This window comes from Palaemon carinicauda, chromosome 23 (assembly GCF_036898095.1).
Source record: "Palaemon carinicauda isolate YSFRI2023 chromosome 23, ASM3689809v2, whole genome shotgun sequence".
Classification (NCBI taxonomy): Eukaryota; Metazoa; Arthropoda; class Malacostraca; order Decapoda; family Palaemonidae; genus Palaemon; species Palaemon carinicauda.
Window position 1 is genome coordinate 106,127,454 of NC_090747.1, and position 21,230 is coordinate 106,148,683.

The 21,230-nt window shown below is 41.7% G+C and overlaps 1 protein-coding gene across 2 annotated transcripts in view; it reads right to left on the reverse strand.

Annotated features, from left to right (window-relative positions):
• Nucleotides 1-21,230, reverse strand: part of LOC137617347 (histone-lysine N-methyltransferase eggless-like) — a 113,489-nt gene that overhangs the window by 16,378 nt on the left and 75,881 nt on the right. Inside the window, exons 18-22 of one of the 2 annotated variants that reach the window (XM_068347371.1) lie at nucleotides 19,718-19,898; nucleotides 18,946-19,102; nucleotides 10,904-11,077; nucleotides 10,157-10,279; nucleotides 988-1,142 (exon numbers count right to left, since the gene is read on the reverse strand). In XM_068347371.1, coding sequence (XP_068203472.1) covers nucleotides 988-1,142; nucleotides 10,157-10,279; nucleotides 10,904-11,077; nucleotides 18,946-19,102; nucleotides 19,718-19,898 — 790 coding nt within the window. Of the gene's footprint in view, nucleotides 1-987; nucleotides 1,143-10,156; nucleotides 10,283-10,903; nucleotides 11,078-18,945; nucleotides 19,103-19,717; nucleotides 19,899-21,230 lie in introns of both variants that reach the window. The other variant, XM_068347369.1, reaches the window with a different exon arrangement.

A 21,230-nucleotide genomic window follows, 5' to 3' on the forward strand; every position in this document is an offset into this window, starting at 1 on the left:
GAAAGGGAGATATCTCTGACCAGAGCTTCAGGAAAAAGATGACGTGAAAAAGGGGCGTAAAGTAGCTCCGACTTCTGGGCAACAGTCACAGATCTAGAGGTGAAGGAGCATAAAAGGGCCCTCTTCTTTAAGACCCCTGCTGAGAAAAGGGAAGCCAATTCATTAGCTCCATCCCTTAGAGCTTTGTCCATGCAGGACATGATACTCGTCAGGTCCTTCGTGTCCTCCAGGAGTTCAGACTTCCTGGCCAGAGTCCCGAGAGACCAATCCAGGAAGCTGAAAACCCTGAAAATTCCCTTGACGAGGTGATCAAGTTCCGACATGGACCACATCACCTTGGCAGAGTTTAAAGCATGCCTTCTTGCCGAGTCCACAAGAGCCGAGAAGTCACCTTGGGAGGAGGAAGGCACTCCTAACCCCAAAGGTTCCCCTGTCCCATACAGATAGTGTGAGGGTCAACCGAAAGTTTCGGCAACCTCACCTTGCAAATATCATTCGCACAAACACGATAATGAGTTTTCTCACTCATGATAATAAAGGAAAAAAAAGACAAAAAACAAAAACAACACGATTGCCAAATCCCAACACAGTGTACTTCACCAAAAACGAAGTCCAAAAAGGCGATGAAGGGAAAGCGATCCGAAAAACTCTGAAAGGCGGACCAACGATGTTGTCGATCCGGCCGGCAGAGATAATCTGAGGAACAGAAAATGGGAATGATTCCAAGTACCACCCTGTAAGGGTTGTTAACCATCTAACCACACAACCACCACAAGGCGGTTGCCGCGATTTTCGATTAAATTCTGCCACAGTCAGAGACTCAGCTATATATATATAACTGCCAGGTAAGTTCTATTCATAAAAACTAGGTATCTTGCATAAAGGGTAGAAAGTATTCTCATAAGTTATCTCACATTATATCATCAGGCTTACTGTAAACAGTCTGAGAAAAAATTATATAATAGAAAATGGTTAAAAATTACTTACATTTAAATACCGTCCAATATTCCCAACCTGCTTCGCATCCATGATATACACAGATTCGTCCTTTCCATAGTACTCTCTCACACTCTTCCTAGGGTTCGGCAATGGTTGCAGCATCTGACTAGGCAAGAATGTTTGTGGTCTGCGTTGTTTTTCATCTGAAAAGCAAAGTCAGTAATTTTTCAGATTACAAAATTACATACTTTTGTAGGTTTAGCACAAAAATAAACGTGTATAATATTGTACTAGATACGAAATGTGCATTTTCATTTATTTTATAATATAATCACCACTCCTGACAAGAGATTCTTTAAAATTTACACACCTTCCATTTGGGTGTGAAAATCACCTAATGGGACTGGTCATAAAATTTTTAAATAATTACACTTTTAATCTTACAAAAATAGAAGAAATAGAGCATGATATTCTGGGTTTTACCGTGATTGAGAGTAGTATAAAATAAAGCTAAAGAGTTGGGTGATGGATATAAGCTATAATATAGCGGAGCAAATAAACAAGGTAGAAATGGAGTTGGCATAGTACTGTCTGGTGAGCTGAAAAATGCGGTGATAGAGGTGCATAGAAAGAATGACCATATCATCAGAATGAAGATGTGTTGTGGAGGAGAGATTCTGAATATTATAAGTGCATATGCACCACAAGTTGGTTGCACAGAAGAGAAGGGAAATTTCTGGAGAGACATGGATGGAGTAATGCAAGAACTGGAAGAACAGGAGAGGGTCATAGTGGGGGCAGATTTGAATGGCCATGTTGGAAGTGAGAATGAGGCAATTGGTCGGGTGCATGGGGACCATGGAATTGGGGAGAGAAACCCAGGAGAGAGTGTAGTGGACTTTGCTGTGTCATTTGACATGGCAATAGTAAACACATTCTTTAAGAAGAAAAGGGAACACCTAATAACTTATAGGAGTGGGGGAAGATGCTCCCAAATAGACTACTTCCTGTATAAAAGGATAAAGCTGGTGGAGGTCAAGAACTGTAAGGTTATCCCAGGTGACCATGTATCCCCCCAACACAGACTGCTATGTATGGACTTAATCATAAAAAGGGGAAAAAAAAGCTCAAGCTAAAGGGATAAGGAAAATTAAATGATACAAACTAGTGAATGCAAGAGCCGATGGGAGAAGAACAAGAGGAAGGCCAAGGTTTGGGTGGATGGATAGAGTGAAGAAAGCTCTGGGTGATAGGAGGATAGATGTGAGAGAGGCAAGAGAGCGTGCTAGAAATAGATATGAATGGCGAGCGATTGTGACTCAGTTCCGGTAGGCCCTGCTGCTTCCTCCGGTGCCTTAGATGACCGCGGAGGTAGCAGCAGTAGGGGATTCAGCGTTATGAAGCTTCATCTGTTGTGGATAACGGGGGAGGGTGGGCTGTGGCACTCAAGCAATACCGGCCGAACTTGGTCGAGTCCCTTGTCAGGCTGGGAGGAACTTAGAGAGGAGAGGTCCCCTTTTTTGTTTCATTTGTTTGATGTCGGCTACCCCCCAAAATTGGGGGAAGTGCCTTGGTATATATATGTATGTACAAACTAGTGAGGGAAGGAGATAAGATGAGAGAGCTTAAGAGGAGGGTTTTGGAGGATATTGATATAGGAATTGAAGATGTTCAAGAATGGTGGATACGAAATGTAGCAGTAATGAGAAGGCATGGAAAGGAGCTGCTAGGAGAGACATCTGGTATCATATGGGAAGAAAAGGAGAGTTGGTGGTGGAGTGAAGAAATTGAGAAAGTTGTAAAAGATAAGAAGGAGGCAAAGAAGAGATGGGAAGAGTCACAGTCAGTGGAAGATAGAGAGAGATTCAGAGAGAAAAACATGGTGGTGAAGAAGGTAGTAGCCCAAGCTAAAGCAAAGGCATATGATGATGTGTATAATGAGCTGGGGACAAAGGAAGGATTAAACAAGATGATCAAGCTATCAAAGACTAGAAATAAGAGCACCAAAGATATTACACACATCAAACAAATAAAAGATCAAGATGGTGTAGTACTTAGAAAGGAGGAAGACACTGTAAAGAGATGGAAAGAATATTTTGAACAGCTGTTAAATGAAGAAAATGATAGATTATTAAGAGAGGATGGGCAGGTGAACTTTGGCATGGTAATAAGGTTCTCTAGACAAGAGGTAATAAATGCACTGAGGAAGATAAAGAATGGGAAGGCAACTGGACCAGACATGATTCCTGTGGAGGCATGGAAAGCATTAGGAGATGGAGTGGATATAAAATGTACGATCTCATGATAAAGATTTTTGAGCTGGAAAATATACCAAATGAGTGGCGTAGGAGTATATTGATCCCAATTTTCAAAGGGAAAGGTGATGTCCAGGAGTGTGGGAATTACAGAGGTATTAAATTGATGTCCCACACTTTGAAGATACTGGAAAGGATGATAGATGCCAGACTAAGAGAAGTAGAAATAGGTAAAGAGCAGATGGGATTCATGAAGGGGAGGGGAACAACAGATGGTGTATTTTGTCTGAAGCAACTAATGGAGAAATTCTGGGAAAAGCAAAGAGACCTGCATGTGGTATTCATTGACCTTGAAAAGGCTTATGACCGAGTCCCAAGACAAGAGGTATGGAGAAGTCTGATGGAGAGGAGGGTGCTAGAAAAGTACGTTCAACTGATACAAGAGATGTATCATAATTTATTTACTAGAATGAGGAGCAGTGCTGGGGAGACAGAGGGTTTTGAGGTGAGAGTAGGATTATACCAAGGGTTGGCTCTGGGCCCATTTATCTTTAACATAGTGATGTACGTTTTAATAGAAGAAGTAAGGGAGGCAGTACCATGGGACATATTGTATGCAGATGATATTGTTCTGTGCGCAGAGAGCAGGGAAGATCTGGAAATGAAATTGGAAAGATGGAGGCAAGTACTGGAGGACAGAGGAATGAGAATAAGTAGATCTAAGACAGAATATATGTGTACCACCAGTGAGGGGGATGATAGAGAAAGTATTCAGCTTAGGGGAGAATAAATAGAGTTGATAAGTTTAAGTATTTGGGATCCTTTGTTAACGCTGGAGGACGATTGGAAGATGAAGTTAAATATCGGGTAAAGGCAGGCTGGAACAACTGGAGAGCAGCCTCAGGAGTTCTTTGTGACAAAAGAATACCACTGAGATTAAAAGGAAAATTTCATAAGACAGTGGTAAGAACAGCAATGCTGTATGGAACGGAAACAGCAAGCATGAGGAAGACAGAGGAGAAGATGGATGTGGCAGAAATGAGAATGCTTAGGTGGATGTCTGGGGTCACAAGAGAGGATCGGATAAAAATTGACTACATAAGGGGGGTCGACAAAGGTGGTGGAAATATCAAAGAAAGTGCAGGAAGGGAGGCTGAGATGGTATGGACACCTGATGAAGAGAGATGAGGACCACGTTGGGAGACATACTATGAAGATGGAGGTTCAAGGAAGAAGAAGAGGGAGACCAAGAAAGAGATGGAGGGACTGTGTGAGAGGAGACTTACAGGAGAAGGGAATTGATGAAGCAGAAGCGCAGGATAGAAAAAGATGGAAACGGCTCATCCGCAATGGCGACCCCATATAAAAATGGGAACCAGCTGGGAAGAAGAAGAAAAGAGTAGTATAAACAAGAGGAAATCTTTCAAGTGCTGCAAAGCAAGTTGGAGGAGGTTGCTTTGTGACAGGTTGACTGTAAGGATAAGTTAAAGAGTAATGTCTTAGGTCCTACCAATGCATCTGAAAGATAGTGACATAATAAAAATTGAGATGGTGAATGGTACTGTATATGGGTACACTCAATTTTGATTTCAGCCAAAGCAATAGACATACAGTGCTCTTGCTGCCTCTCTAATTTTGGCTTTTCCTTTTTTCCTGGAGGAACTTTAATTGTGTGATAGGTTTCTGAGCAAACCTGCCGTTATCCACATCCTTCCCGTTACTATTGGGTGGCGTGACTTTTGCTGTCATTCCCTCACTAGCATGACCTTATAACAACATGAACCCAAGGGAATCGGCATTCCTTTGACATTACTAGCGCTCCGTCAGTAGATCTTGCTGCACCGATTGTTTAAGGGGCGCACTTTTGCAATTGCAGTGTCTTCCTGACCCCTGGGGTGGCACTAAAGGGTATAACGCCTAGTAGTGTTTTCTTTGTTGCTTTGAAGAATCCCTTGTGAGGAGCATCGTTGTTGGCTTGCACGACCCCTTAGAAAGTGAACTTCAAATTCCCTTCATCTCTCCTCTGCCTTAGCTTTTAAAAGATTCTTTAGACAGTGCTACTTCTAAAAGAAGAAAAGAAGACATAATCAAAGAGGTCCAGGAAGGGAATATTGATTGATAAGAGATTGTACTCGTAGACTTTGACTAATTTCTCCCTACATACGCGTGGGAAACATGGTGTGGTACTGAGAACCAATCCACCCAGGGGATGTGTCTTGGTACGTGGTACAGATGCTCACACTCCTGTTACTTGTGCTCGTAGGAATGTCAATCGGGATGAAGAGCACCGCCCTTCTTCCTCTTTCTTGTACAATTGGCCAATCTCTCTCTAACGAAAGAGAGAGAGGTAGTACGTGATGAAAACTATACTACAATAAGTATAATACGTGATGAAAAATATACTACAATGGGAAGAAGTATTGTATCAGCAAGTGGTAAAGGTGCTTACATTCCTTACAATTGTACTCTGTCTTGTATCAAACCGATTGCCCTCTTCTGAATCTTTTGTTGCTACCACTTCTGCCCCCAAAGAAGTTGTCATTGAATTCAAGGAAGACTGGTCAGCCAGGGCCTAATAAGACTCAAAATGATCTCTCCATGTGTATGCGAGGGAGAGATGATTCGTACCAAGAATGTACTCAGTCTGGCCGGAAACATGTCCTGGTACATGGCTCAGATGCTTCAGGCTTCAGCTCCTGTTACTTATGTTTGATATCATACCAAACCAAGCATGTGCACTGTTGGTTGTAATGAAGAGAGACACCTGTTCCCTTTACCTGAATGATCGACCAATCTATTTCTCTCTTACAGAAGAGAAAAAGGGAGGGTGCTATGTTGCAAAAAATTATCACGCAATCGGAAAAAGTACTGGCATGCAGTGTAGGTACTGCACTCCTGCTACATGTGTTCGGTTTTGTACCAAGCGGAGCACTCGTACTTTCGGTCGGGATGAAGGGAACTGCTTTTCTTCCCATTTCCTGAACGATCGACCAACCTCTTCTCTTTCTTACGAGAAAGAAAGAGGGAGGGCGGTGTGGTACAAAGAACTATTCCACACTGGGAAAAGTATCGAGACAGTGTACAGGAGCTTATGCCTCTGCTATCCCCACTTCATCTCATATTGAATCTACACACACTATCGGGAAGTGCACCACCTTTTTCATTCTCTTTCACCTGGACAATTGAGCTACACCTCAATTTCTCTCCCTGAGGAGGATTCAGTCCTGAAGGCAGAGAAGTTCACTCGTGGTGGGGTGAAAAGAAAGAACGATCGGTCTCCTCACTCGTATGAACAAGACATTCACTCCTGCAAGGGTGATAAGAAATACAATCCATGGTCCGCTTGCATTATTGCTCACTGCATGGCCCATTCAGGGTGCAATTAATCTTCAAGCTCGCTTGCAAACCAGATCACCTGTCATCTTTTCCATCCCAGCGTTTCAAATCTATGTGCCGAGAATTCCTTGTACGCTCACGCAATCAGGAACACAAACAAGTGACCATTCAGGACTGCTCTCAACAAGCACAGAAATGCTATGTCTCATACATGTGATTAGCAGCAAGGCTTCACGCCACCTAGTATTCGGTATTACAAGTCACTCGGTACACCATTTTCTAGCAAACTCTTCAGAGGCTAAAGTACATTATACATTACTGTATACTTCTGAATGTCGATCGACCTACCCCTCAACCTCTTCAAGATATTCCTCTGGTTCTGTTCTGGGTCCAGGTTTGGCATACCTTGAAAGGAAGGCACTGTCCTCTGAGGTACATGTCAAGACCTCCCCTCTTGGCCAGGAGGAAAGTATTCATCATCCCAACAGTGCCAGCAGAAGTAGAGAACTCTAAGTTGGAGTGATCATTCATCGACATCTTTGCACTCGCAATAAACTCTGAAAGGCTACTGAGGTTCCTGTGAAGGGAGTTTGACAGTCATGGATCGGCATAAACCCGCCATTGAGTCGGCATGGACAGGGTGAAATCACAGATCTAAGAACCTGAGAATTCACTTCAGACTTGCTTTCCGCACTCTCTTGGCAAAGGAGATCCTACATGCATGAGGGTGTAACAGCATCTTCCCTTACCAGTCAGCAAACCAGTGGACCAACTAGGTTTTGAAAAGGAGGGATGCAGTCTCCCTCATCTCCAGGCAAGTTAGGCAAGAGGAGGCGTTGGCCCTAAGGAACAACCCAGTCCTGTGGCTACGGCCCTCTTCCCACAGAAAGACATGGAGGAGACAATGGGAAAAAGGCTAGTCATGACTTATCCATCATGCAGTCACCTTCAAAAGCAGCAGTGGCGTAACTTTCGCTCCACACCGGCTTTGTAAGAAAGCTCTAGCTACCTCCAGAGCCCAATCTACACCTTCAAATATTTCTTTCTCAAAGAACGGTGTTGACAACGCTTCATGTTTCTGCACTTGGCCTGGCCAATTCAAGAAGGAAGAATGGGACACTAAAGTTGGCAGTTTCCTCCTCTAGCTGCTGCGAAAGGAAGGATGTCTGTCCATGCCATTGAGCAATGTGACAGGGAACAGATCAGTGGCTGGTGGAAGTCTTTCAGGATGGGTACCACCGACCCTTCAATGATCTAAACCCTTAACTCATTCGCATCCAGGGACACTCCAGACCTACCCTCGAAAATTGGCGAAAGCTCTGGACTTGATGGCAGAGGTGAAAGTGATCGAGGAGAATGAGCTTAAAGTCTTGGAGACAATTCTCCTAGCTACAGTATATACAATTAACTTTCCGGTGGAGAAAACAGCTGGGGGAAAGCAGACCAGTCACTGACCTCTCTCTCCTTAACAGGTTTGTTGTTCAGTACTAGTTCAGGATGAAAATGGCAAGCACCATGCAGTCTGCCATCAGAGAGGACAAATTCATGCTTTCAGTGGTCCTGATGGATAAATACAGTACTTCCAGATATCCATCCATCAGTCCTACACAAAGTACCTTCGCTATGTCCTCAGGAATATTGTACCAGTACAAAGTATTGTGCTTCGGACTGTCTACCACTTCCCAAGTGTTCACACTGGCACGAACCTGGGACCACTCAAATTGGATTCACATCTTGAGGCATCTTGGTAACTGGCTGATTCTGGCTCCATTAGAAGGTAACTGTTTCTGAAGATCATGATCAAGCAGGAAAAGTAGAGTCTCACATCCAGGGAGAAGAAGAAGTACCAGGGAAACAGCAAGAGTCTTTCCATCAGACAACCATATCGGCAGGCTTGGGGGAGGTGTCGCACCAGTATCTGCAATGTCTTCTGGAAATCTTTCCCCAGAGAAACTTGCTCCTTATTGACATCTCCACCAGTGATGGCTCCAGTGGTGTCTGAAGCATCATTGATCTGCAACCACTGTGCTTTCCTTACCGTCTCGCTACAGTCGTACAGGAAGTACGGGCCGATCTTGCCCGGTGGTTGAATGACAAAAAGCTTGCCAGGGGGAATTTTCACTCGATTCTCCGCCTCCAGAGATTATGCTGTTCACAGACTCATTAAAGGAGAAGTGGAATGCACAGGAACCAAACCGCCTCAAGAGTTTGATAGCGCACTCAGAGCTGATGAGCGACAACACTACGGTCTTGGCATTTGTCAACAAGCAAGGTGCCACTTTCACCAACCCTTTTTGAGATGACAAAGCAGGTGCATACCTGGCCAGTGGACAACACTGTAGAGGTTCATTTCGGTCAAGAAGAATGTTCTAGCAGACACGTTCAATTGCCAGGGGCAGGTTGTAGGCTGGGAGTGATCCCTACATCCTTGCGTAGAGGAAAGGCTTCATGCTTTTTGAAGATGACCTTGTCTCCAAATTGCTGATTAGTTCAACAGGTTGTTGACAACATTGGTTCTCAGGATGGCCCCTATAGCTCCTAAGCGTCAATATGCCAAATGGTATCCAGATCTGTTAATGTTCCTTGTTAAGGCCCCAAGAAAACTCCCCCAATGGCCTAACCTCTATCAGCCTTACAACTTGACGTTCGTGCACTTCATGAAACCGTGGTGTTGTCACGCTGCCAAGCTCAGGATTGCTAACAGACCCTGAAGGTGCCAGCGATGCACAAGCTCTGGGTCAGCATGAGGAGGTAGTATGATCAATACCCCTATCAGTCTGCCATATGAGTGGAGATGGGTCCAGTTAGTACCATTCATCTGCAACTGATAAAACAGCAGTGACTGTTCCATCAGGCTCACAACTGCTAGCTGATCTTGAAGATAGCAGCTAATGCGTATGCTCCGTATCAGCACGAGGCAACAGAGTGAATGATACCCCTAAATAACACTTGATAACCTGGCCATGGATATGACAACACTAAAGTATCTCATTAGTCCCAATTCCTTAGTCTATGACCTAAATTTCATACAAATACTGTACAGTAAGAAAGGATGAATAAAGGAGTAGATCTCCCAGTTGTTGATACTACATTCGCACAAAGGAATGAGGTTAGAGGCAGAGCATTGAGTGATTAACCCCAGGTAGAGCATGGATGTCTGTTTATACAAGTAGTTAGTAATACTGAGAAGCTATCACACCAGATAAGGCATCCTATGATAAAAGGGTTTTTAAAACAAAATTGTACCTTTCTGTCATAAAACATTACATTTTCAACAATCAAGTCCCTCTACAAACCCATTTCCACAAGATTCTATCCATTTTCATTCACTCTGGGAACTGCATACCTTGCAACTATGTTATCTCTTTCTGTCACCTAACTTTGCCTTTTGAATATGAACAAAACACCACCCTTCCATGTCCTTCGAACCCACCCATGCACATAATGTTCCCAAAAATATAATACTTCTTTCTCATTTTCTTTTATACATGGTCCATATACTCTCATTACTTTTGCTTTTACCATACCCTATCTTACCTTGCAACTTTTACTATCTTAATAAAAAAATTTGAAATTCTTATAAACAACTTTGTTATCCATTTGAGTACATTTATTTCATTACTTACCATCATCCTCTTCATCATCAGATGGGTCACATGAAACAGTATTCGATCCATCTTTTGATTCCGACCCCTTATCTCCATCATCATTCTTTGTCTTTTCTTCTTCTGAATGTGCGGCAGATCCTGCTGCTAAAGAAAACGGAGAATTGCTACTAAATACCGGTATTACTGTATTTCAATCTAACAGTTTTCCCCATTTCTTAATAGTGTGTGAAATTATATCTATTAAAATCTAGTTTCTGTACTTATGAACTTAAATAACTGTAGGCTTAGAAATAACATTAAAATAGATAAAACTTGGAAATTTGTAAATAATTACTTTCATTTTGAGGGAATAATATTCTAACTGTGAAGTCCAGCATTTACTGTACTTCTGAAGTCTCCTTATTAAATAATGCTATCTCATTAGAAATTATTGTCTAAATTTCAGCAGAATTAATTCAGCGTTTTTTATTTCATACATGGCCATTTGAAATGTAAAATGTATTGATTTTTTTTTCAATTTCTGAATTAAACAAACAAAAAAAACTGTCTTTAAGAAATTTTGGTACTCAATTTTGAACTTATGGAAATTTTTAAAATAATTTCCAAAATTGTCATTTAGTAAAAAAAAATATTTGAATAAGATGTCAACAAAACTAAATTTAATGGAAAAACCAATACAAATATATTCAAAATGCCAGAATAACTCATGAGGTCTATTTACAAATAAAACAAAATATTTGCTCATTCAACCACGATATCACAAACCTGCGTTTGTGTGATTGGACTTGGTGCCCCTTGCCCGTTCCTGCAGGCGAGCTGACTTTTGTCTTTTCTCCACATTATCATTTTTATGGTAACTAGGCTGACTAAAATCTCTGTCGTCGTCATCTGCATCAATTTCACTGAAAAGCCCATCACTGTCTATGAGGTCTGATCCCACTGGAAGAGACATTACCATTAACAAATAGAAATTCTAAATTGATAGATTAATTGAATTAAAAATATATTTTTTGCATTGCTGATAGGGAAGAACTTATTTTTCAAGACAAACAAACAATGATTATTAACAGTTTAAACTGTATAATAACTTGACCATTTAAACTTTTACATGGTTCTTTTGAACAAATATTATAAAAAAGGGATGAGGAAATTCTCTTTTTATAATAATTGGGAAATTAATTAAACAATTATTTTCATAAACATCTACAAAAGGAGAAATGGCTGAGTTTTCCCAAACCTCAGTGCCAGGTCATATAGCTCAAATTTCATAAATCAATTCAATCAAACAAAATTTAGGGACAAAAAGCCAGGAAGCCAAACTTAAATAATTACCACAAAATAAAAACAAAAACAGTTATACTGTAGTCCATTTCTTTTAGCGATGCATATTTGCACCGACTCGCGGCGGTGCCCTTTTAGCTCGGAAAAGTTTCCTGGTCGCTGATTGGTTAGAATCATCTTGTCCAACCAATCAGCGATCCGGAAACTTTTCCGAGCTAAAAGGGCACCGCTGCGAGTCAGTGCAAATATGCATCGCTAAAAGAAATGGACTATAGTTACATTGTCAATGATGGAATTAAACAAAACTCCACCTTATCCAGCACTTACTTAGTTTACGGGAGTAATGAGTCTTGTTTTTAAAGTACCAATTTGACTGAAATACCGTTGGCATTGATTATAAAAATTTGCATTTTGGGTCTTTGAAATCTTATCTGTCAACCTCAAGATACAAGATACAAGCCTAGACTTCCTAGACCCCAGGAGATCAAAGAAAAATTAATAGGAAGCAGAATAAATTGCAACTTGGGGTCAAAGAGAGACTAACAAATATCCTATACTGTATTGGCATTTCAACATTCTGTAGGGGAATCATTAAGCCGAGTAATCAAAATATTCTGTAGTTTAAGAATTGTAATATGTTATTTTGATAATAAAATAAATTTTTGAATATACTTACCCGGTGATTATAATAGCTGCAACTCTGTTGCCCGACAGACAACTCTACGGTAAAAACTCGCCAGCGATCGCTACACAGGTTGCGAGTGTGCCCAACAGCGCCATCTGTCGTCCAGATACCCAGTACTCAATGTAAACAAAAGACTCAATTTTCTCCTCGTTCCACTGCGTCTCTATTGGGGAGGAAGGGAGGGTCCTTTAATTTATAATCACCGGGTAAGTATATTCAAAAATTTATTTTATTATCAAAATAACATTTTTAAATATTTAACTTAGCCGGTGATTATAATAGCTGATTCACACCCAGGGGGGTGGGTAGAGACCAGCAATATATGTTTACATTATTATGAGCTAAGAGTTTTTATTTCATTTTAGAAGTTATCAAAATAACAAAAACAAAATAAATAGGTACCTGGTAAGGAAGTCGACTTGAACAATTTCTCTGCCTTTTAAGTACGTCTTCCTTACGGAGCCTCGCGATCCTCTTAGGATGCTGAACGACCCCTAGGATCTGAAGTATCAAGGGTTGCAACCCATACAACAGGACCTCATCAAAACCCCTAATCTAGGCACTCTCAAGAAATGACTTTGACCACCCGCCAAATCAACCAGGATGCGAAAGGCTTCTTAGCCTTCCGGACAACCCAAAAAACAACAATAAAAACATTTCAAGAGAAAGATTAAAAGGGTATGGAATTAGGGAATTGTAGTGGTTGAGCCCTCACCCACTACTGCACTCGCTTCTACGAATGGTCCCAGTGTGTAGCAGTTCTTGTAAAGAGACTGGACATCTTTCAAGTAAAGTGACGCGAACACTGACTTGCTTCTCCAATAGGTTGCGTCCATTATACTTTGCAGAGATATATTTTGCTTAAAGGCCACGTAAGTTGTTACAGCTCTAACTTCGTGCGTCTTCACCTTAAGCAAAGTTCGGTCTTCCTCACTCAGATGTGAATGAGCTTCTCGTATTAACAATCTGATAAAGTCTGACCAAGCATTCTTTGACAAAGGCAAGGATGGTTTCTTAACTGAACACCATAAAGCTTCAGATTGGCCTTGTAAAGGTTTAGTACGCTTTAAATAGAACTTAAGAGCTCTAACAGGGCATAAGACTCTTTCTAGTTCATTGCCTACGATCTCCGATAAGCTGGGGATATCGAAAGATTTAGGCCAAGGCCGAGAAGGCAGCTCATTTTTGGCTAGAAAACCAAGTTGTAGCGAACAAGTGGCTTTTTCTGACGAAAATCCTATGTTCTTGCTGAAGGCATGAATCTCGCTGACTCTTTTAGCCGAGGCTAAGCATACCAGGAAAAGAGTCTTAAGAGTGAGATCTTTCAGGGAGGCTGATTGTAACGGCTCCAACCTGTCTGATATGAAGAATCTTAGTACCACGTCTAAATTCCATCCAGGGGTAGCCAAACGACGCTCCTTGGTGGTCTCAAAAGACTTAAGGAGGTCTTGCAGATCTTTATGTTTGGAAAGATCTAAGCCTCTATGCCGGAAGACCGATGCCAACATGCTTCTGTAGCCCTTGATAGTGGGAGCTGAAAGGGATCGTCCTTTTCTCAGGTAAAAGAGAAAAACAGCTATTTGAGCTACAGAGGTACTGGTCGAGGATACAGAAACTGACTTGCACCAGTCTCGGAAGACTTCCCACTTCGATTGGTAGACTCTAATGGAAGAAGCTCTCCTTGCTCTAGCAATCGTACTGGCTGCTTCCTTCGAAAAGCCTCTAGCTCTCGAGAGTCTTTCGATAGACTGAAGGCAGTCAGACGAAGAGCGTGGAGGCTTTGAAGTACCTTCTTTACGTGTGGCTGACGTAGAAGGTCTACCCTTAGAGGAAGACTACTGGGAACGTCTACTAACCATCGAAGTATCTCGGTGAACCATTCTCTCGCGGGCCAGAGGGAAGCAACTAACGTCAACCTTGTCCCTTCGTGAGAGGCGAACTTCTGCAGTACCTTGTTGACAATCTTGAACGGTGGGAATGCGTAGAGATCCAGATGTGACCAATCTAGGAGGAAAGCATCTATATGTATTGCTGCTGGGTCCGGGACTGGAGAGCAATAGATTGGAAGCCTCTTGGTCAGCGAGGTTGCAAAGAGATCTATGGATGGTTTTACCCCAAGTGGCCCAAAGTCTCTTGCACACATCCTTGTGGAGGGTCCATTCGGTTGGAATTACTTGCCCTTTCCGACTGAGACAATCTGCTATGACGTTCAAGTCGCCTTGGATGAACCTCGTTATTAGGTAGATGTCTTGACCTATTGACCAGATGAGCAGGTCCCTTGTGATCTCGTACAACGTCAGTGAGTGGGTACCTCCTTGTTTGGAGATGTACGCCAAGGCCGTGGTGATGTCCGAGTTAACTTCCACCACTTTGCCTCGAAGGAGAGACTTGAAGCTTTTCAAGGCCAGATGTACTGCCAACAGCTCCTTGCAGTTGATATGCATGCTCCTCTGACTCGAGTTCCACAGTCCTGAGCATTCCCGACCGTCTAGTGTCGCGCCCCAGCCCATGTCCGATGCGTCCGAGAAGAGAACGTGATTGGGATTCTGAACAGCCAGGGGAAGACCCTCTCTTAGGTTGATATTGTCCTTCCACCAAGTCAGACAAGACTTTATCTTTTCGGAAACCGGGATCGAGACCGCTTCTAGCGTCTTGTCCTTTTTCCAGTGAAAAGCTAGATGGTATTGAAGAGGACGGAGGTGTAGTCTTCCTAGTGACACAAATTGTTCCACGGATGACAGCGTCCCTACCAGACTCATCCACAGCCTGACTGAGCAGCGTTCCTTCTTCAGCATCTTCTGGATGGATAGCAGGGCTTGATCTATTCTGGGGGCTGATCGTCTTGTTGTTCAGCAACGTCCTCATCAGAGGGTTCCTCATCCGAAAACTGATGAGGAAACGGCAACGGAGTGGGCAACGTCTGGCTCGCTGAGTCCGGTCGCACTGGTGGATGCGTGACGGAGCCGGACGCAATATCACGGAACTGCTGCACAGTCTGTGAACTGTCAACAACCATGGGTGCGCGAGGAAGCACAGCGTCAACCAGAGACTGTCTAGACCGTCTGGGTTGTGCAGTCAACACCCTACCGGGTTGCTGAGGTTGACGCACTGCGTCAAAACAAGTCACCTCTGCTGGTTGTTGAACTTCCTGAACGTCAACAACCACCTCCGAGCGTCGCTTAACGTCAACGTGCGGCTGGCAACCCACACTGGGTCGCATCGGTGGAGGAACCACCTCAACTTGGCAGACGCGAGTAGGTTACCTCAGCGTCAACAGGGCGCACAACCGACCGGTTGGAAGGTTGTTGGCCAGAAGGTTCGGTAGCAACCTTCTCCACATTAAAGTCCTCTATCAAGGACGCAAGCTTGGACTGCATGTCTTGCAGCAAAGCCCATTTAGGGTCTACGTGAGCAGGTGTGGCAACAGACGGGGTTAGCGACTGAGGCGGTACCGTTTACCATCCCTGAAAGCCTTGTTATGCGTGACATAATTGTACAGCAAAACTTCAAAGGCTCAAAAACAGCTGTGAAGTTGACCTGCAAACAACTTGGAGCGTCTCCTGGCCAGGCGCCAGGGAGAGTCTACGAGAATTGAGAAGTCTATCTGGGCAGAAGCATGAACTCCCAAGCCGAGAACTTCTCTCGTGTCATATCAGACTCTCGCTCTATAAGCCAGTTTAAAAGAAGGGAAAGCAAAGGCTGTATCCCCCAAACTCCTCCTGGTGAAAAACCAGTCGCCTAGCCAACGTAAAGCTCTCTAGGAGAGCGAGAGAGCACTAGCTTAAAAACAACGGCTTCGAAGTAGCTAGGCCTAGTGTAAGCTCTGACGTTTAGGCGAACGAGGAGCAGCAGTTACAAAAAGATCCGGACAAAGATCCTTAAAAAAATCATCATGATTTAATTAAAGTCCATAGGAGGCTAAGCAGCTTTAGGCTCCTCTCCATCTGACAGAGTCCTCAAGGGAATATCAGTAGGAGGGGGAACAGCAACTTCCTCATCTACAGGAACCTTGTCCGATAAAAGCTGAGTCTCAAGCAAGGGAGAGACCTACCGTGGTGGCAATGCTTTACAAGCAGAGTCCACACTCACTGGTGCATTAGTAGCGGACCAGAACGCAACGTCATGTAACTGCTTGACAGTCTGTGAACTGTCAACAACTGAACTGTCAACCACAACAGGTGCGTGAGGACGCACAGCGTCCACTCGAGACTGCTTTGACTGCCTAGACTGAGCAGTCAAAACAACTCTAGAATGCGGAGGTTGACGCACAGCGTCAAAACAAGTCAACTCCGATTGTTAGTGAACGTCTTGAACATCAACAGGAGCATCAGCAAGTGGCCTAACGTCCAAATGCGGCTGAAAAACCACACGAGACCGCATCGAGTGTGGTTCTAAACAACCTGACTGACGTGACTAAGCTACGCCAACGTCAACAGTAAGCACAAAGGAACGTTAGGTTGGCTGAAAGCCAGGATATCGATGAGATAAACGGCTAGACTCAACGGACTAATCGGCAGAATAGTCTTCCATAAGGGAGGCAAGCATATACTGCATGTCTTGCCATACAACCCATTAAGGATCAACGGAAATGGTTGTGGTAAGAGACTAGGGTAACGTCTGTGACCGCAACACTTTGCCTACAAAAAAAGACTCTCGGAGTCTGTGTTACGCTTTTGTTAGGCGGCGAGCAGTTATCCGATGACTGCATAGGGTCAGAGCTGTCCTAATGGTTGTAACCAGGACCCTGGACCTGTCCTGAAAGGACTGACTTTCGCTTAAGGGCTTCGAAACCTTGTGACAGGTTTCTTATGCGAAAAGCCTTCGGATGACGAGGAGAAACAACGTCTCTCTCGTTTTATGGTAGGGGAGATCTTGGTAAGATACACCCGATACCATAGAGGGAAAACGTCTGTTCGTTGGTCAAGGCCTCTCGAACCCATAAGTCGTTTGACATTACTTCTCCCCTGGGCTTGGGAGCATGTAAGAGGTCCCGGACTAGGTGAACGACAGGCACGAACAGACGAACCCTCGGACGCAACACTGTAACACTTTGCGCATATCACTTTATCACTTCGATTTTCTGTTATGCACTTATTTCACTGAAATCGAAACTTTTACTGATTTCTACCTGAAACACGCAATTCTACCCTTCATTAAAAGGTAGTAATTGCGAAATCAGTCGTATAATGCAAGCTCATTAATACCAGCAAAAAACAGAAAACATATTTTAAGATAAAAAAATCAGTGGCTGGGAAAGAGACTAAACACTAGTTCATATAACTACGTTTTCAATCTCTCACCGCACATAGCCTGGGGACGAGAATAAAAAACTAAAACGTTTTATCCTTCCTCCCCTTACAGCGACTAGGGACGAGAGTAACACGAGAACAACGTCACCCGCTTGAACGGAACGTTTTCTCTCCTCTCTCTCTCTTTCTCTCTTGATTTCGCACCTAAGAGAAGAGCCCAATTATATTTCGTCAAAAAAAAACATGTTATTTGACTAAAGGAAAAAACTGAAAGGTTTTTCAAATAAAAACTTCCTTTAAAATAGAATTTAAAACATTTAAGCTAAGAAAGAATAAACAAAACGTCAGAATCGATTTACTCTTACTGCAAAGTGAAACCGTGATACACTCTCTCTCTATCGTAACGATAGAGCGCATGTTGAACGTCCTGAACGTCAACAACTGCGTAGCATAAATAAACTAAACGTTAGTTCATCTTTGAAAACAGTACGAAGACTATCAAAGAAATTCTTTCATAAAATATTACATTTAAAAAGTTTTAAATCCTTAGCTCTTTAAAAGCTAATTACGATATAAAGGGCTCAACCTTGATTAACTTCGGTTTCGAAGTTAGGACCACCTACTCTCAGGAAAGGTCTATATAAACAAAACATTAAAATTATTTTTATATGTTTATAATAAATGGAAAGTTAATCGAAGAGGCCTAATAAAGGCGGAGAGATATAAAATATATAGAGGAAAATCTATAACGTGATATAATTACTAAACGCCTAAACACACTTCCGTCTAAGGGAAGAGTCGGCCATTTAAAAGTGAAAGAAAGCCCATACTCTATTTGTCACCATAATTAAATCTATCCAAAACGAATTCAAGATTTAAGATGAAGATAAAACACCTGCATAGCGAAAGCTCAAAACTAGAATAAAGTACTTCACCAATTAGTTGTGAAAAAACTCCAGTTTAGCAACAGCGAGTAAGTACGTCTTGTCGATAGCTCGACAGAGAGAAAATTGAGTCTTTTGTTTACATTGAGTACTGGGTATCTGGACGACAGATGGCGCTGTTGGGCACACCCGCAACCTGTGTAGCGATCGCTGGCGAGTTTTTACCGTAGAGTTGTCTGTCGGGCAACAGAGTTGCAGCTATTATAATCACCGGCTAAGTTAAATATTGAAAATTAACTTTTTGTGAAGACTAAATGTTTTCTTAATTACATACTCCAGAATATAATTAAAGTAGAAAAATTAAAATGTGACAAAACACTCTTCAAGACAAATTTCCATGTTGTAATTTAAAGGAGTGGTAAACATTTTTATACACCGTTTTATTATACTGTATATGTGTAGACCTATTAGGAAATGAAATTTATTGATAAGTTCATCAATTCTTGGGAGACTCATAAATCTCGTGTAATCCCAACATTGAAAAAAAACTGAAAAAGGCAAACAAAAATTATAAAAAAATTTAAGAGGAAATATTTTTTGCAATCTCATAAGCATGCAAATCTCTACAAAACGGCAGTGACTGAAATTATTTATCTAAATTTCAACTAAGGTCAACAAATGAAAACTGCAAATAAAATCAAAACCTACATCTAGGGGGTTTAAAGTTGTCTTTTAGTAATATACTTAAGCTTTCCGCCTCTGGCAATATAGCTTCTTCTTCGAAACCTTCCTTGGCATTTTCCATAACTTCTATGTAGTCTAATTCAGCATAATAGTCATCACCACCAATCATCTGTTTGCCTTCCTGCAAAAGCACGTTAATCGTAGTGATGCGATTCAATTTCAAAGCACGGTTAAAATATGATGACTACCATACCTCTGGTGCATTAAATAACTTAACAGCTGACTATCGTATTGTAATGCAATATAAAAAATTTCACGAATGATGCCACATCAGAAATTCTTAGCCCTTTCGCCCCCCAAAGGACGTACCGGTACGTTCTTGCAAAACACTGTTATTTACATGTTTTTGCATGTTTTTGATAACTTTATGAAAAACTTCAGGCATTTTCCAAAAGAATGAGACCAACCTGACCTCTCTATGACAAAAATTAAGGCTGTTAGAGCAATTTAAAAAAAATATACTATAAAATGTGCTCAAAATTTAACCTTACCTTGGGGTAAAAGGGTTAAGACTACTGTAAAATGTAAAAAAATATGAATTCTCCAGAGACAACAGCCATCACAATTAAGACATAATTCCTTTGAATTCTCATCAAAATTTAACTCCAATTTATATAAAGAGAGCATTAAATCCAAACGTTGTCTTCATGCCTTTGGAATATTTAAATTTATTGAAGGTATATAACAAGTCAATAATGTTAGAAAACATCATCTTTACAAGAAATAACATACTAACCTCATTAGCAATACTTTCACTAAGCATCTTTCCCACATACACACATATGAATGCCCCTCTTGGAATGTCACACAGAGTTCTTACGCCCCAGCCTCTTCTTGCCGTTTTGAAGAGTTGCAATTTTAGCTTTAATGGATGCTGTACTACACGATTTGAACAGCGATTTTGTGCACAATTACATCTATAGGGAATATACAAGAGGAAGAACTTACTAGGATTAAGTGCTTTAAGGAATGCAGTAATACATATCTTTCTATGAGACAGAATTGTTTATATTATGTACTATAATTCATACCTAGTCAGTGCCATCAAACCTGAGAAAGCTGAAAAATATCTTTGCATGTATTTCATAGTGTTAATTAACTTCGAAATGCCAACACACATACTGCATTAGTACTTCACATGATTATAACTTCATAACCCAAAACATTTTAGAATGCATACCCATTAATCGTTGTCCTTTACTTATATGCAACTAAAGCACTACAATGGCACCAACTTGAACCTTTCCACATTGAAATATCCCATACTGTGTATTCATATGAGAGTTTGCTGCACTTTTATTATTAGTAAATACAAAAGAATCTAAAGTCAGAGTGAAGAAACATTATGATTAAAGGGTTTATTGTATAATGAAAAGCAATGTTATATAAACTTTGTTCACTAAAACCCTATTAACCATATATTAGTTTAAAAGCAATTTAGGAGGGAGGGCCAGGGAGGAACCATCCTAAACCAACCGAAAGATTAAGAGGGTAGAATTGAAGATGATGATCAGGACCTCTGTAGAGAGTGAGACCACCATAATATACATATTAAGTAGGGATGGAGAGATTGAACACTCACCATCTAACCTGTGGTGTGTGTGACCAAGAGACTAATACCAGGTCATATGACTCGAGTTCTAGGTGAAAGTTACGATGAGAAAGATGAAGCCGTATAATAACTCATCACTAGTAATGCACTACCTGCTGTAAGTACCAGACCCAAAGAGAAAGTGCCCAAGTGGTTGTGAGTAACAGGTCTCAAGGAGATTTCTTTAAAAGTAGAATAGTGCCTCCATGTATCCACTCCACGTTATACCTCAAGTCAAATGAAGAGGGGAAGGCATGAACTAAATGTGCTATTTCAAATGAGATAAAGTAATAGTCAATCTATTTTTGACAAATCTAAATAACTTCTTGTGATAACTTAACAGACAGAGAAAATTTTTAGTTCCAGGCAACAGATTTTTCTGATTGCCCATATGAAGAAAGAAGACACACAACTCTCGACGGCACTGAAGATATAACCTAATTGCCTGGGCAGGGCATCCTCCTTACAAGAGGAATATCAAACCCGAATTCCAAATGACGTAATCTTTCAAGTCGATGCTTTGAATGAGATACGTCGCCAGTTAACCCTTTAACCCCCCAAAGGATGTACTGGTACATTTCACTAAACTCATCCCTTTACCCCCATGGATGTACCGGTACGTCCTTGCAAAAAAATGCTATTTAAAATTTTTTTTGCA